The following is an 18489-nucleotide window of genomic DNA, read 5'->3' as shown; positions in this document are numbered from 1 at the left end:
TGACTGAGGCTGTCTAACAGAACAAGGCAAACTTTATTTTTGTACTATTTCTATTTTGCTGAAATTTTAGCGTGTGATTTAAGGCATGCAAACCCGTAAAGGTGATGTGAAATGATTTGTGAATCAATCATTCACCAAGATTTGACTTTAGTAAAACAATTACAGAAATAAAAAATAAAAAACCAGCAATTTTTACCGTTACTCTTCTCCTCTAACAGAGATCACATCAACTGGGTCAAAGCCCTGAACAGTCAAGCTGGATTAACAAATTGCATGAAATGCATTTAAGATCAAAATATGAAGTGAGTTACACAGCAAGGGAGGAAGAGGAGTATCATTCCACCTCCTGTCTCCTCCCCAAGTAACAGTTAAGCAGTACACCTGCTACCAGCAGACACACAAACACTTACTTCGATCAGAAGCATTTAAAAGCGCTGCAGATGATGACAACCGTTTATTCATGACAGCTTCTGTCTGTTTGAGGTTTGCTGTGGAGGTGGACCGCTTGCTGGCTGTGTAAAGAAGCGCTTACTTTAGAATTCATCTTCATACCTGAGGAATAACCTTCCACGCACTGCTCTGAGCTAACTCTGGAAGTATTACATCCTGAAACCAATTTCCAGTTTTGCTTAACGAGAAACAGAAATTATTTTTTTTTTCCTTTGAACAGACTTGATACAATTAGCACCAGTTGTAACATGCACAGAAAAGGCATTTAGTTTCATGCCAAGATTTTATGCATATGTATGCAAACAAGTGATTTTTAAATCCTGTGCTCCTAACATGTAAAGACAAAAGCTACTGAGGTTGTGTGCTCTTAGCAGACTGGTAAGATAGAGAAAGTAACAACAAAACCTGAAAAACAATAATTTTTCTTCGTTCCTTCCACACGGGTATGTCAAAACAGTTTTTCAATCACTAGTTAAAATAAAACAAATGCTTCTGGAGGGATAAGAGCAAGTCCTGAGGAAAGGCAAGAAAGCTTTCCTATTTCTGATTACTTCCCAAGGGTTGCTGTAACTATTTTAGAAATTTCCATTTTTTCTCTAAAAGCTAGTCCTTAAGTTCATGTTTCCTATTGATTTTGCAACTCTTCTGAAAAAAACTGCCACAAGAGGCATTAATTATTTTTTTGTATGTGTATACACACAGACATATATATACACATAAAAATCACATCTCACATGGCAAAATTTCAAGTTTCCTAGAAGCCAGATAAATACCTGCTTTTTAATTTCAAATAATGTACTTTCAGGATGAACACTACTCCAGAGTGTGAAAGCCTTGGAAAAGCATGTACCTGTTGCTATGGAAACTCAATAAGCAGAAAACGATAATGCGCACAAAGTGCTGTGGACCAGCATAATAAACACAAGAAATTCTATACATCAAACACAAGTAATCGATTTTGCTGGCATATGGGACAGCAAAGATGATTAATGTGAACTCATTAGTGCAGAAGTACCAAAGGAAAAAGCAGCACTACTCACCACAGAGGCAGCATCTTTTCCCTTTGGCCAGCATGCTATAGCAGCACCTTATAGCAAGAGCCAGGATGTAAAGATTCCTATGGACAGCCCTGCCTCTGCAGCGTACTTTTGACAGACGTACCCAACCCAGGCTTCCTGAGCTAGGGGCCTCCCGCAAAACCACGTCAAGTGAAAACCAGATTTTGGAGCTGAAGCTACAAAAGTGGCAAGCTCTTCTCACAGTGAAGAAGGGCAAAGTCCCCACGGGGTAAGAGGGAGAAAGGGGGAACTACTGAATCTAGTTAAGAAATGAAGATCTGAGCTTAGCGGATACTTTCCCAACATAACAACAACAACACAACCACCCCCAAAACCCAACAACAAACAAACAAACAAAAAAAGGCATTTTATGAATGAACCGTGAGTACTGGGATAACTAAAACAGCCTTGAGAGGTTTTATATACGAAAATCAGGAAACTCTTAAGTCATGTATTTGGGTGTTTTTGAAGGTAAAGACTACCCTCTAGTGTCTGCTCTTAAAAAGAAAGCCTGGCTACTGCCTGAACTCAAGCATGCGAGTCTAAGGTCTCCAAACACCGTGGAGATGCTTCATACAAATTTCTCTTGGTCCAAATTAGGCCTTCAGCACTTCCATGAAATCTGAGATTTGGTCTATCACCTACTGAGACCCAGAGGGCAAAAAATTAAATCTTGCCTTGAGAAAAATTACACTGAGCCAAGTAATTCTTTTCCAGCAAGTTTACAAGTTCTGGAGGTGGACTGTGCTGTTTAGTAAAGAGACAAGGCATGAAACTTCTACTAGAAGACTCAAAACAAAAAAGTACAGGCTAAATATAACTGTTCAGACAAAAGAAAATAATATCAGTCTCTATTTTTCAGAGGAACAAAGAGCAGTGGTGAGGGCATGAGATAAACTCTCAATTGGTTTGGGTATTGGTAATGGGTATTCACACAGATATTTGAGTTTTCTTTTTCCAGAAAATTTTAGTTTGCATTAATTGCCTAGGATCTTAAGAAGTCAATGCTTTTTTGATCAAAACATTTGCAAATGTATGATCAGATGGCCTCAACTTTTTCCCTACCTCACCCACAGGACTGCTTCTGCAAACTTCAAAGCTTTGAACAATTCACTAGGAAAAAAAGCTTTAGAAGACAGACAGGATATTCTTGAGTAAGTTAGTCTGGTTACGTAGGTATTTACAAAATATTTTTTGAAAAAATACCTCAAATATCTTTTGTATTTTGGGGGGAAAGTTAGAATACTTACATCAAGGCATTTGAAATGGAAGAAGCATACAGCACAAATCCCATGTGATACCAAACATCTGTATTTTTTTAATGGAAGGGGGAAAGCAAACTGTAGTAGCAAAGCCAAAGAAAGCATATGACTGCCATGCAGCAAGGCTTGCAATTGGGTAAGGAGCTGGGAAACACAGTATCTTAAGAAAATCGTTATGAGAGCGAGCAGCTCTCAATCCTAGCTTCTCACCGAGTTTCGCTGAGAGAGGGTGCTGCAGCACTGCCTATCTGAGGTTGGATAAAATTAGCCTAAATAAAATAAGACTATCCGTCTCTCACTTTCTTCCAAATTTCTACTAGGACAAGGAAGCTCTTTATTTAGAAAGGAGAGACTCTGGCAGCCCAATTTCTATTCTAATTGCACGTCTCCACTACAGATGCACCTGAATGTCTAGTTTTGCTTAGCAGTCATCACTAAACCTCCCTCATTTACAAGGACTCTGTCATCAAGGAAGCTTTATTACACAGCCTTGCCATTTCTCCTGGCAGACCCACACTCTGCATGTTTCACCTTAGCACTGACAGCAATGTCATTAATGTAACATTTGACTCTGGGGCTTTCATCAATTTTTAAATTTCAGGCCATCAGCGGGGTACTTGGTGCAGTCTCAGTGAATCAGATTCTGTACGTAATACAGAACAGCTGATGGTTGGTGACATGTTCAATTACATGGGGTTTACTTTCCAGAGCATACTACCTCTATCACCCACAAATGCTGCTTTACCAGTCAATGTTCTGCAATATTACTGTTGACACAGCCAGTTCATGGAAGATCATGTCTGATTCTCTATTTTTTTGCACAGCAATACAATAGACAAGAAAGCATTTAGTCCTAAAATAATGTAAAAAATTTTTGAAAGCTGTTCCCCTAATGGTTTTCATTTTAAGAAATGGAGCCTTTAATTCCAAATCCACCACAGAAACTGATGGTGGAAAAATAATATTGTATTGAAACTTGCTCTAGACATGCTGTTAGACAAGGTGCACTATTCAGCCACAATGACGTAATGTAGCAGACCTCATATGGTGTCATTTTTCAGAGTAAAAAAAAAAAAAGGTAATAATCGTCTTTCCAGCAATTATACAAATATAAGGTGAAAGGGACCAAATAAGGATTTTTTAGAAAGCTGGCTGGACTTAGGCATCCTACATGGTTTGGGTAGATTTTAAGTAACAATTAAGCGAGGAGCTCCCAGAAAGAAAAAGCTAAGAATGATCCTGAAACGGGAATAAATAAGAGAAGCGTAAATTCAATCATGATTCCACACTATCCACCCCAGGTAAGACAGCTGTACGTTTGAAACCTCAACGTAAAATCAAACACAAATTTAAAACAGTGTGGATGCACAAGTGTCTTAGTCAAACACTGCATTATCTGTTTATCTCCATAGTAAATTTTTTCAAAATTGGTGTCAAGTTATCCAAATTGATCTACTGTAGCTGAACTTATCTGCTCCTCCTCTTGTTACTTTATGATGCATAAGGTACAGCTTAAGTGTCTATTATTACATCAGGAGCATGTTTGTTGGAAGACACTTTATTTTTAATGTGCTTCAGCAGCACTGAAGATCTTCCTCCATGATCAAAAGGACAGACAAGACTCATTTCCTCACGTAAATTAGGAGAGAGCAAAGAACGTTATTTTATGTTTGTTATAAAGTTTAGCTTTAAAAATTAGATAAGGTAGAAAAGAATGGTGGAGAAAAAAAAATAGTGCTTTCCTAAACATGTAAGGCAAATGTGATTTCCTAGTTTCAAGGTTAAATGGCACTTGGTAATGTGGAATACAGTAATTGGATTTATATATGTATCCAAGGAACACATGTTAAACAGGTAAACCAATCCAGTCAAACGGGCTAATTTTGGAGAAAATTAGGGATTCATGCTGTGCAGAGAAAGGGAAGAGAGAAGTTAAATAAAATACACATGCTTCTGCTGTGTTGCCAGAATAAGCCACAGTAGTTAAATCATACTCAGTCAGACTTTCATTGCATTTTCAAGTCTCATATTGTCACAGCATTACGAGACAGCTGTATTGAATTAGTAATGCTGTGAGCACGCACAGATTTTCAGAATTCAGATTTAGCTGCATCTCAGCTGAGAGCTATCATCTTAAACTAGCTACAAGAAATAAGTTTGCTTATTAAACATCTAGCCTTGACAAATATACCAGTGATCCAAAGCATTTCTATGAATGGCTCAGTCTGTGCACTGGAAAGTGCCAGAAATCCAATGAAAACACATTTAATATATAGAATTACGTTTAGATAATTGGACAGATATGATTTTGCAAAACCCTTCATGGAAAAAGTATCAAACTGCACAAAGGATCCAGTCCCTTTCACAATGTTTCAGCAAAATATCATTTGATTTTGCAAATGTTACTTCAATTGCTGGTAAAACAAAGCAAAAAGAAAACAAACCAAGCCCTACCATATACTTTTTGCAAATTAGGAAACAATGAAAGGGTTCGAAATTGCCCTTAAAAAAAAAAAAAAAAAAAAGCTTGGACTACTGAACTAATTTATATTCAAATACATGCCACTAAGAATTTCTCTTCTCCCCCATGCTGCATCCAGTCAGCTTTGAAAACCCTAATGCACATATCCTTTCCCTGAAAATTCCCTCAGGATGCCATGACTTAAGCTGTAGTTTAATTAGCTGGGAGGGATAGTTAAAAACGTAGGGGGCTGCCTTCTACTTAGGGATCACATTTGTTGCACAGCTGGCCAAGATCCAGGAAAAGATCTATAAGAAGATGGTTTTCCTTAGTTTCAGAGAAACAAGAACTCAAGTTTAAAAGGTTAGTAGTGAGTGTAAAACAACAGAAAAAGAACATTTTAGAAATCAATACCACCAGTTCCACCTTCATCTGCGGTCTGTTGTTCTGTAGAAGAAGAAGGTTTGTAAGCTAAGTCACAAGGTCAAATAGCAAACAATGCAAGTTAACCAAAAAATGGGGAAGCTGGATATCATAATGATAATTTATATCAAAACACTTTCAAATATGTTATAAATAAACACTTGAAAGTCAACACTCAAGCTGACAGAAGAAGATACTACTAAAACACACGCAGTACAATTCCACCAATTCAGAAGATAGGCTGAATTGAAGCATTTTTTGTTTTATTTTATTCCTGGACAATAACTTATGTTAAGTTACTTATTGCTGGGGTCTTCCAGTTAGCTGGTGCATGAAAAGATCCCTTCCACTGCAATCCTGATTTGCTGGTCTGATTTCCAAATGTTTACAAGCAGAAACAGTTAATTGTGTGAAATAGGAAACAATTTGAGCTCAAATTAAAGAGTGTTAAAATGCATCACCTAATCTAGAACAGAACCTACTCTCTGAGAAGCTCGGACACTGCCCACTGCATCTCCTTACCCATTACTAGTCATTCAAACAATCAGTTAGCATTCTGTAACTCTAAGGGTGTGTTTAAAACGTTTTAGATGTAATATTACAGTACAACTGTTTTTCTTGTGCTGTTTATCATCAGTCTTAGCACACCATTACATGTACTGCATTTGAAGGACTCAGAATTATTTTAACATTATACATTACAATTCCCCTTATCTGATGGTGGGGAGCTGGCAATGCAACGCTGCCAGGTGTTGTATGTCCCATGTGGCTTCCCTCTAGCTCTTCCCAAAGTCAAAAATAGCTCTAAGTCTGAGCAGCATTTCAGGGCAAGAACAGATAGGATTCTTTCCCCAAGAGCTACCCGCAGATCCTGTCGTAAGATCCAAGATAGGAAAGGAGGCCCAGGTCCCTGTGAATAGTGCTGCACCTGCCAGTGTTCGCACATAATATTCTGTGATTTTAGCCATGCTACAAAAGGTGCTACTTACCTGTTTTGCTCTCTGAATCTGGAGTTACAGATCCTCCCCAAGACCATCTCTTCTGTCGTGTTTCCAGTCGCTGATTCCGTTCCAAGGTACGATGCATAACTGCTTCATATCGCTCCTATCAAACAACATCTCTATGAAGCTTATAACTATAAAGCACAGCTATGCCAAAAGACAAAAATATAGATTATTTCTTTTTCCCCCAGTATGATTCAAAATCTGTTTTACCTATACTGCCTGATAATAAGCTTTTGTTACAAAAACTATTATGCAAAGAATGTTAAGGGCAATTAATGGTTTCAAAACACTGCAAACATGATGAGGTTCAGCTAAAGCACAGATAATCTATTCTACTCTTTACTTAAAATAGCCACCAAACAGATTTCCTATTCAGTAAACAGCACTACTTATTTTCTAAATAGGGATGAACCCCAAACTGAGCAAAAATAATTGCTTACCCTTTAAACTAGTTATATTCTGAAGTTATTTCGAAAAGGTGATAAAAATTCTCCATTATAAAATACCAAGTATAAGGTTATTTGTATTTTCAGAGAACTATACAAACACTGACCCAAGTCTTAACAGATACTGGCATTAATAGAGATATGATGAAACCAGAAAGAGCAAGACATGAAGGCAAAACAGCAAAAAAGACAAATCAACTCCAGACCTCAGCAACCACTGCTGACAGGACAAAGACGACTGAACGAAGCTTTCCATTCTGTCTCCAGGACTAGTAACTGCTAATGGGGGAACTTCAGCTCTTGTGCATAAAGATGAACTGTAACCATGCTAGACTGTTTATTCTCAGCCAGGTTTCCATACATATGTCAACAACAGATTTCTCTTCTGGAATAGTCATATCCCAAGTGATCCTTTGAAGCAGTATTTACTGCTGATACATTGCAGTAAGATGCCAAGGGGACTCATTATCCAAACATTTCTCCCTCTCGAGGACACAAGACTTTCACCTTGTTTCAACACCATTTCACAGCACAAACTAAAAAAGTCGCAGTGTACAGACAAAGTAAACTTGGAAGGAAGGGAGGAAGAATTCTGTTCACTGACAAAAGATAAAAGTTTTTGTTTGAAATATAAAGCTTAGCTTCCCCTCTGTTAAAGAAACCTGAACTAGAGTTTACCTAAGGTGCCAAAGTACCCAGACATTATGTAATGTGTAGATGATATTTCCATGGAGGTATCTGCAGCGTGGTAATTCTTCAAAGTCATACTTAAAGACATAAGCTTCAGTTTACAAACAACAGAAAATCAGTTATCAGCTCAAGCCATCCACATAGTAAGTTGCACAGCCGTACAGAATAACTGAGTAACTGAGAAGACAGGTATCTCAATCCTAGCCATGGCTAGTTGTCTTCAAGACTCTCTTAGGCAGAGAACCACTTCTTTTTCCACAGTATTTGCTATTGTGCTGCTGCTTCTACTTTATCTAAGGAAGAGGATTAAATAAATGAGACTTGGCTGAAGTACCAAACAAGACTGTTGGAGACTATGTATTTTTTGATGCACTTCTATCTACTAAATTTACAACTGTAGATGGTATCTTGCTGGCATATATTGCCCTAAGATAGGTTAGCTTCTTTAAAAGTGATTATTTTCTAATGTCAGAGTACCAAAGTCAAGATCTGTTTTCACCTTCTGGTTGAAAGCAAGGTTTACAGGTCAAGTGTACGCTATTTTCCCACCTGCTGGATTCTTCATGTATAACTCTGCGTACAAGGTCATCTTCCTCCAGGGACCAAGTAAAGGACAAGGTTAACACCAATCAAACACTCTTTGGCTAGTCCATGTTTTCCTTGATTATTCACCCCAGTGGCCACTTAAAACATATCCACCATCCTCAAAATTACATAAATAAACGTACTATAGGCTTAGGGGTAACACCTCTTGAACCATAAGGGATGCTTTTTGCTTAAAGCAGTTGCTTAAAGAGATGATACTGCACTGGACTGCAGTCAAGGCCCACCCAAACATTTCTGCTTGTTCTCCAGCAATGTAAACTATTCCATGAAGTTCAAATGGAATATCAATCTGAACACACCCAGAAGCCGATTACAGATAACTAAACACCAGTGTAGAATACTGCCAGTCAAAAAGGGTAAAAAAGATGTATCGCTAACAATAGCTGAGCTCCAAGGGAACAGCTCTTCATCAATGACCCACAGCAAGTTCTTACAACTAGCTTATGAAAGCACATGTGCGTGTCACGCCTTTATTGCTGACACTCTGGAAATGAACCCTTTCAGAACTTGCATCACATTTAATACGCACTAGCAGACCTACTCTTCAAAAGGGATGGCATACCTTCACGTATTTATTTCTACTTTCAGCTTCTATCAATTTGCAATGAGCTCCACAACTCAAATACTGCTCTGCTGGCCCATGTGCAGTCAAAGCAAAGGCAAAGAGTCAAGTCATCAAATGGTAACTACACAGATAACATTATCAACCACTCAACATATAGTAACAAATTGTAATTTAGAAGAACTGAGAGAATGTGAGCCTCTTAGACCACAGTGGGGCTCCCAGGAAGCAAGACACAGAATTAAGTCTAAGACCCGTCACCCACACTGATTTACAAACAGAACCTACAAAGTGCACTGAAAGGAATCTAGAAATCTAGGAATATGGGGTGCGGTTTTTGCTCATGTGAAAAATAACCAGTGGCCAAACAGCAGCCACAGCTCCTGAAGTCCTGAGTGCCCGGGGCATAGCGGAAGCTAGGCCTGGGATGGGGAAGGAGGACCTGTGTCTATATAGCCCGCTGTACAGATGTGGAAAATATTTTTACGTTCTAATATATTCACCATTTCCGCAACTTTCTATTTCACACCACTTCAGAGCATGATAATGTAGGAAAACAATGTAGGAGTTTCTTTAAAACTATAGAACTTTGACGCATAGTACCTTTTCCTCCTCTATTTTTTGTTTTCTTTTTTCTTCTACTGCTGCCCTCCGTTGTTCCTCTTTCTGCTTCTGTTCTTTTAGCTTTCTCTGCCTTTCTTCTAACTGTTTTTCATACTGGAGCTTTGCTTTTCTCTCCTTTTCAAGGATTTGTGTCTCTTTGGCAGCTGTAAATTTTTAAGAAAAAATTAAAATCAAACTTAACTGTTCATTGATATTACAACACAACTTACAGGCAAGAGACTACCAAGCAAAATTATCACCACTTAAAGCTAAAACATACAGCAAGATTAGCTTGCAGAGCTGGATGGCACTGCACATGATGACAGAGGAGTCTTTAATTCTGTCCCCAGGTTAGGCTGGAATTAGAACCTTTCCTGCCATTAGACTTTAATGTCCTGACAGGAATGTCAGGATATGCATATATCCTACGGTAAGCATATACTTTTCCTGCCATCATAATAGTGAAGTCTTTATAAGTAAGTAGTAAGTTAGGTATCAAAAGGCAGAATTTTCTATGTTGTGACTTTCATTTTTCTTAGAACAAGATGTAATGAAAAGATTTAAAGCACCGAGTGACAAGATTGGGAAAACCCCTCAGTTACTGCATCCGAGTTCAAAATAGTTATGTCACTATTCTCCACAGCCTCCACCTAAGAACAGCTATGCGCAGTTTAACAGGAAGCTTCAAGTCCTGTGACAAAAAGCTAGTGGTTGAATACACAATGGCAGTTTTTTCCGTGGCTAGACACATGAAATGAACCGAGAGACCAGATAATTACACCAAGAATGCATACGCAGTATCTACTTATAAAGCCCCCAAAATACTTCTGAATTTATATGCATCCTAGTCCTATCCTCTCTCCATGTTAGGACAACACAATCATTCCTGTTGCTGTATGTCTCTGCTTTTATGTTAAGAAACAAACATACAGGCCAGAGACACACCACTCCTCACAAGCTGGGAGACCAAGAACCAGGACTGCAGGGCATACTGTGACCCCTTCATCTCTTGCTGCACATACATGCACTGATTCATGCCACAAACAGCATTAAGCTGGGCAAGAGTTTTATGCTCTTCTCTAGGTCTCAGATTCTTTGCTAAGATAAAGCATATACTGCTGACACTTCAATCCAGGAATCATTTCAGTGTGCTAACAAACAAGGGAAGCAGTGTTCAAGGCAATCAAGCCGTTGAACTAGCTAAATCTTTTCTGGTTTTCTCTGAATCAGCGTTCCCCAAACCTCAGTCTTCAGGGCTACAGGAAGCAGTTCTAAGCTAAAAGTTTTACTTTCATAAGTGTTTTTGTTAAGGCTTTCAATAAGAAATTGGCTAAATTTGCTTGGTGGTTACTAAGAAATGGAATGTCAGAAGTGAGATACAGCTTCAAGAAGCTAAAAATTTCTGCAATGTTTTCCTCTCAAATCTAATACTTCTCCATTAAGGTTCACAGATGGTCACTGATGCAAGACCAAGAGCAGACCTTGTCCCTAGCAAGCTGAAAAAAGTGACCGAACAAGTAATAAGATAATAAGTTATTCCTTTATCACAAATATTTTAGGAAATTGTATTTTAAATGAAACACGAAAATACCATGTTGCTTTTCCCGCTCTTCTCTACGCTCCCTGGCCAGTCTTTGTCTTTCTTCTGTTCTTAGCGTGGAACCATCTATCACTGTCAAAAGAAAAATTGAAGACACATAATTGTCAGTTATTTTGAGCATTCAAATTTAAATAAAAAAGTCAAAAGCCTTTACTATCAAAAGGCTAACGGAATTCCCTGAGAGATACACATACTACCAAAGCACTGCACACTCTATTAAAGATGTCATCTGAAAAATTCATAGGAAGCTGAATACCCTCCTTTTTCCCCGTTCCATTCCCTTCACAACAACCAATCCACTATTTTTAATAGGTGCAGCAGAAAGCAGACGCAATATTAAAAGGCCCAACGCGTACAGACAAAAGAAAGCCTGAGCAGAAGTCAGACGTGTGAGAACATACCCTTATTCCAAATTCAGCTCTGATCCTCATTCTTGTACGTATTAATTCCTATGATCAAGAATTGCAGGAATCTAGGAAAACTCAATCTGAGAACAGATGGTTCACCCGTCATGACAAATTCAAAGCGCTGTAGGATAGCTAGTTTGCAGGCTAAGCAGAACAAAGACTGCTTAAGTCTTTGGAGGTATAAAACTTGAATTTCAGCACGAAGTGAACTGGTAACCTGACCAGAGCACAAAAAAGTCATTTATCTTTGTTGTTATGCCCTGCTGGAAAGATAGGCAACTTCACCAACTGAACTCTGAGCGAGTCAAGAGCAAAAGTCTGTCATCAAAACCAGACCTTCAATGAATCTACGAACCATCTATCAGGTGCTTTATGCTCCAATGCCTCCTGAAGAAAAAGCATCAAACTTCTTTTTAAAAGATGTTTTATTCGTTCCCTACTAACTCTCCCTTGTGAACCCAGTACTTCATTAAGAACAATGACCAATAATTATACCTGGTTTAGTTGCTGTCTTTATATTTATTGAGGTCTGGACTGCAATAGGGCTAATGCCACTTTGGCTTCTTCTTTCTTCTGCTATTGCTTGGGCTGCAGCAACTGTGAGAAAGAATCATTCCATATTAAGAAAAGCTCTACAACCAAAACTCATTAAATAAATATCTAAAATAAATACATAAAATTCTATATGAGGTTGCAGATCCTTTTATTAAATAACTAACTTGGGACTGCTCAACTTGTAAGAAGAAAAAACTTGTCAAATGAGACTTCAGACCTGGCACAGCTTTTCTTTGTAAAAACAAGTTACAAAACCTTACGTTTTAAAATGTGTAGCAAAGGACTATGGAGTTTAAAAAAAAAAAAGTCAAACTTATTAAATAACTTTTCTAAGAAGAAAACCAATATTTAGCAAACTTATGAGTCTGACTTATACTTAATAATAAAACCTCTTTGCTACCGCACGTGTATTTGCGGGCTGAACACATATATGTAATAGTCGATTAGCACTGGTAGAATCATATTCTGACGAGACCCGAGCAGGGAAAGGTTTATGAAGACCTTTCATTATTTCATGACATGAAATAGAAAGTGGATTAGCTGCATAAAGTAAACCATTAAAGGATGCTTACAATGTACTTCTAAAACTGGATCTTCAAAAATAAAATTATAAATTAGACTCCAAAACAGTAATTTGAGCAGTTGTGCAGACACCCATTCACCTTATTCGAGTTTCACCAAGGTGAGTACAGTGAACTGCAGGGCTATGACTCCCAGTTAATCATACAGAAATGAAATGCTAGCAATATTAATTTTGCTAAATAACGAAACCCATTAAGAAGTCAGGGAGGCTAATTTACTGTATCACTTTCCATAGAATTTCTTTATTTTGGTATCAACTTTCACTTTAATCACGTTTTAGGGTGTGAAGGTGAAGCGTTACAGGGAAAGCAGGCAGGGCAACCTGTACAACAGCATTACCCCGTCTTCCTGCACAGCTTTGAACAGGAGTGTCCTTACAGCAGTGACACCTTGTTCTCACCTTGGCTGACAGATACAGGGAGATCAACTCGGGTCTTACAGAAAAGCCCAACTTCGGGGGAAGCAAGAGAACACACCACGCAACCAACCAAACACAAGAAATCAGAAGTTTCTGTTTTAAACGGAAAAGGCAATCCACAAAAGCACACATAACGTGCCATGATTTCAACCATAACGTGAAGGACGAATAGTAGAATTTGGTGTTACATTTAAAAAAAGAAGACGACAGCTTTGCCAATGATCTCAGGCTTCCCTTTAATAGAGTAGTGCAGAATGCAAAGGAGGAAGGAAGAGTCTCCCTCTTCTCCATGCATTGCCATGACAACTAGTTGTGTCATGGTAATAACCCTCCCTAAGGCTCTGCCCAAGAACAATCACCTCAAAGTGTTTAATCCCATGTGATGTCAGTGATAAATGCCGATTACAATACTTATTCAGCAACTCTAAATTGTCACCCGCAGCTGTTGCAATGTCTTGAATTAATTTTTCATTGCAGCACCAAACAAAAGTCTTCCTCAGTTCCATCCCATACATCTCTGAGGCTCTTTTCAAACAAGTCAGAGACCAGATATACTGCGACACGGTAAGATTACCAATTGGCAAAGAGAACAGCTAAAAAAGGGCTCACTGTAATTTCACTATGTAGACCAAAAGTCAGTTAAAAAGCTGATTTTGTACACTGTTGCATGTCACGTGGATGGGAATCTAGCCCCAAAATTCACCACGTGGAGAACAACAGAATTATATATTTTCAACACAATCAGATGTGAAAACAGCCTGAGGAAAACCAGCCTACTGCAGGTTTTTCTGAGAGCAAAAATATACAGCCAGGGCATTTATATCCAATGACACCTTTCATCACAACGGCTGAAAGAACATAAACTTCTTCAAATACCATTTAAAGTTAAGACAAATACAGAAACCCAATCACATCTTTTCTTCAGTCTCCATCAGCAAGGGAGGTGAGACAGGAGGTGTACAGGCAGACTGAGCCAATTCAGCCCAGCCCAGCCGGGAAATGAGCCCAACACAATAAATTCACCCTACACCTACACCAGGTTTAGTAAGACCAACACTGGAATTTTGCCTCAACTCTCAAAGTTTAAACATCCAAATTTCTGTAACAAAGTTACAGTAAGAAGCAAGCAGCAATTTAAACAGGTACAATATTCATCTTATTTTACTTGCAGAAGTGTTTTATTATTAGAAATCTTGCTGAACAAACCAGTCATAATGGATGTAGGGGATTATGTATTTATTTATTCATTTAAAAAATAAACAAAACACTTGAATGATGTTCATGATTAGAAGACACTCATTTAAAAAATGTGTCATATCTGCAAAGCAATTAGTCAGTTCATCTTCATTAATTAATTAAGGTTGCAAAAAATTACTTGAGGTTCTACAGAACAGGAAAGTGGGTTACAGAAACAGTACAGCTTGCAAAGGACACAGAGGTGAAAAAAGTCTAGAAATACTTAGCCAAAGGATTTTGTATGTCAGGGTTTTTTTGTATGTCAGTTAAAATATTTATGTTCACTGCTTCAATGCTTCATTATTTGCATAGAAACAACGTGCTTACAAATTTGAAAGTAGCAGATTTAAAGGCACTAGGAGTGCACCCTTGTGTTACACAGAAGCAATCCATTTCACAGAAAGTTAGAATTAAAAGTGAACTGGATATTTGAACAAAAGATTATTGAAAGGGGAACAGCCATCACATTAGCTGCATCACCAATATGTATGAGCTCAATTTCACCAAGTCTCAGGTCAACAGACAGGTTTTACAGCCCTTGTCAATTTTATGGTAAATTTACAGTATGAAACTGGGATTTTCAAAATCCACATTCTACTACAGTAAGAGAAAATTAATTGCATGCTGTTGTACTCTGCAACCTTTAAAAAAAATACAGATTTTATTTTGCTTTAATATGATAAAAGAAATCTTAATTTTTAATACATTTAAATATTCTTTGGCACAGATGCCTATAATTTTTTTGCCTAGTTTTCCCCAATGAATGTAGCAGCCTGCTATGGAGTGAAGCTTCACTGAACAGCATTTTCCACAAAATCTAACTATCTCTGTAAAATACTTCTGTAATTAATCAGGATACCCCAGAACAGGAAACCAGTTAACATTTCACTACAACCTGTGTCACATGCTGTATTACTGAGGGGTGCCTTCATGGACATATTCAGCAAACTTCCTGGAGAAGAAAAATTCTCTTAGAGGCAAATGAAATCTCATTTCTGTTCTGAGCTTCCCCTCACACAGCAGTCACTAAAGGCTTTCACAACTGTAATTTGTGATCAGCATAATGTGTGTGCTTATTTTACAGTAGTCTACCTTTAAATACTTCAGCTAAAATTAATAAAAGTACAAGCAACACATGTGGCCAATAATAGTATTTGCATTCATGCATAATAAAATAGGGCTATTTGGAACATAAATGGGTAGGTAATTTGGGAAGCAGTTTTCCTTCTGCACCGTCATCACCATTTAGCACTATGTGTCTGGCCAAGCGTATCATGGATAAACCAAACCAACGGAAGCACCAGGAACCAGCGGCTGCAGGAGACAATGTGCCAGAGAAAGCTGACTCTCCCAATTTCACCTTCCAGCTCACAGTCATGCTAACCGCGCAGGTACGGTGGTGCCTCCCTTGCACTAAGCATGATGGTACTTCCCTTCGCCGATCAGGTTTCCAATATGCCCTGAAGAGACCAGTGCTAAAAATAAAACTTTATTTCTATTTCAATCCTTGCACTGAGTTAATACCCTTGGCCCTTGCCAAGACTGTCAAAGGACCCACACAGTTGCTGTTCTTAGTAAACCTCATTAGGGACTGAACTGGCTCCATCCCTTTACCTAGCGAGGTTTAGGGCTTCCATCCCATCGCCCCTCCCGCTATCTGTGACCTGGCTGATGCTGCCCCGCTTGCTCTTCCCTTCCTGTGCCGAACCAGAAAGTAGAGCAGAACATGCCGACTTTCACAGCAATCCTTCTGGTTCTTATGATTTAATGACTCATTATGCAAAGCAAACGAACAAACAAAAATCCCAGACTAAGCCTCTGAAACAAAAGTTAGGAGGTCTCCTGAATGTTAAGCATTGTTATGAATCTAAATGTTTTCATAAAAGTTTAAAGCAGGTAACAAGAAGCCAATAAGCAATCCATAAACCAAAAGTGAACTTCCCAGCAAAATACCTCTGATTTTATAGCAAACTGTGTCCAATCTGCAAGATGCCATTTTTGTCTTGCTCCACTACAGGTAGCTGCTGTTTGTATAGTGGGTAGTAATGCTTTTCAGTAACAGTGTTCAGATCCTTTTTCTTTTAATTTTGTACATGCTTTCAGGAAAGACAAGGGAAGTCAGCATTCAAGTTTGAGATTTCTAGGCACTGTCTTTTAAGCTGATTTCTGCTCATTAATTAACACAGGTTAAGACAAACGGATGCAAGATCCTATGTTAGATGCTTTAAAAATCGAGTATTGGTTTTACACCTTTACTTCTTGTTTAAAGGACACCAGAAGAAGGATGTACCCTCACACAAACAGGTGGACAACACAGAAAGTTTCTAACAATGAACAGAAAAGCCCTCTCTCTATGCATTCCTCTTTTCCCTGCTTTCCCCCTTCTTTCTGTCTTTCCCCGTTGATCCTCACGTCCTGTCTTTGGGCTGCAAGGACTGACAGGCTCCACAACCAAACACGTGAGCCTCCCAGTAGGCACCTTCTGACAGACCAGCTGGAAGGCAGATGGTTCTCCTGTTTTGTCTGGGCAGTCACCAGATGGGAAGCACACAGATATCCAGAAAGCAGTGCACACTGTCTCTCAGCTTCAGCAGGACAGAAGAGCTTCCTGTTGTCCTATCCTTATTCCAGACCCTATTTGCACACTTTCATTCTACATTTATTCTCTGCATGGGATACCTATTTTATTACCTTTATGTGCTTTCCTCCCCTTAAACCCATTTCTGCAGCTAATTCTGTACCACAGATGGTTTTCTTCCCAATGTTCAAGGCAGTTTAGGATGATTTCTTCAGTTCATCACAAGTATCGATCCCAATGGAACACTCTTGACACAAGCATTCCTTTGTAGTATATGAATTAGCAGCTCCACAAGCAAGTATTTGAGACATATTTGCAAGAATGTACGTCTTTACTTATCCTTAAACATCCACACTCAGATTAAGAGCTGGAAACATTAAAAAAAAAATTTCACATCATTAACACAACACTACTTATTTCTTATAAGGAAACCTACAAAGATACAGCTGAAGCAATCTCAAAGACAGGTTACTGTATTCGTTCAGCCTAGGGCATGATCAGAGAGGCACCAGGAAGGTTGCTAGTTAATTTGTGGGTTGATCTCTGTACACTTCTCCCTAGGGGAAGCACATAATCTAAACCAAACTTGAGTGTAACACAAGCACAGACCAAGGAATCAAAATCTGTCCTTAAAAGAACTGGCAGGCATCTCCAAAAACTTTCTACAGTCAGAGGTGCTATACCATTGTCCAAAAGCCACATCAGGCGAGTACCATCCTTAGTCCAAACGCTAGTGATATGTACTGTGAATGTATCTCCTATGGAGTCTTACTGATTCCTGCTGTCACTCGTATTCTCTTATTTTAACCTTGCTCACACTGCTCAGCCAAGAGTTATGCTTCTCTCTACTTAATGGGAAAAACAACTGCCATCACAATGCTTAAAGAGGACAAAGAGATGTCACCAACCCTTGCAGAAGCCATCATAAGGTTGGTAAGAAGCACTGCCTGTACTGCGTACACAGGGCTGACAAGCTAAATCCAGCCCCTTCTCTGGAAAAGACACACAGCTTCACAATTTGGGGTTCTTTATTAGTAAGGTATGTTATTATTCACCACTTGAAAGAAATGAAACTGAACCACAGCAGATACTTTACTCTCACTCACTGGCTTTCTGCTCCCTTCCCCTTTGCCACACTCTTCTTCCCCACGGTTCTTCCTCACCTTCCCAAAGAAATGTGAAAAGGCTTTCCATTCTGCATGATCCACTTGTCACTTTTTTTTTTTTTAAGAACACAATCTTTCCCCACCTCTTTTGATATAATAACATGATTTGTACAAAAAGGCCCTCCAAAGGTGACACTTCTCCAGTTCACACATTCCCAACTCTCTGCAAGCTTTAATGCAACTCAGATAATTTCCCTGCTCTACCTGGCATTAGTTATTAATCTGTTTATTGCATTGTGCTTACCAAGCTTATCTGCACAATGACCTCTCTTCAGAGCTGATGCTTCCTGCACAAAGGATATACAAGCCTTACAGTCCCAATTCTGTTCTTTAGCAAACAGCCATGCATTGCTGTCTTTTCTTTGCTGTCTAGAAGCTCAGC

At 38.7% G+C, this 18489-nt stretch overlaps 1 protein-coding gene across 1 annotated transcript in view; it reads right to left on the bottom strand.

The window, feature by feature from the left end:
- The window catches only part of MAP7D3 (MAP7 domain containing 3), a 32272-nt gene extending 18991 nt beyond the window's left edge, over window positions 1-13281 (bottom strand). Inside the window, exons 1-7 of the mRNA XM_050902063.1 lie at window positions 13110-13281; window positions 12068-12169; window positions 11157-11237; window positions 9566-9729; window positions 6644-6758; window positions 5646-5678; window positions 411-512 (exon numbers count right to left, since the gene is read on the bottom strand). Coding sequence (XP_050758020.1) covers window positions 411-512; window positions 5646-5678; window positions 6644-6758; window positions 9566-9729; window positions 11157-11237; window positions 12068-12169; window positions 13110-13281 — 769 coding nt within the window. The remainder of the gene's footprint in view (window positions 1-410; window positions 513-5645; window positions 5679-6643; window positions 6759-9565; window positions 9730-11156; window positions 11238-12067; window positions 12170-13109) is intronic.
- Window positions 13282-18489: the final 5208 nt, after the last annotated feature.

This window comes from Gymnogyps californianus, chromosome 9 (assembly GCF_018139145.2).
Source record: "Gymnogyps californianus isolate 813 chromosome 9, ASM1813914v2, whole genome shotgun sequence".
NCBI lineage: Eukaryota > Metazoa > Chordata > Aves > Accipitriformes > Cathartidae > Gymnogyps > Gymnogyps californianus.
The sequence above is the reverse complement of the archived record's forward strand: the minus strand, read 5'-3'. Positions and strand labels throughout refer to the sequence as shown.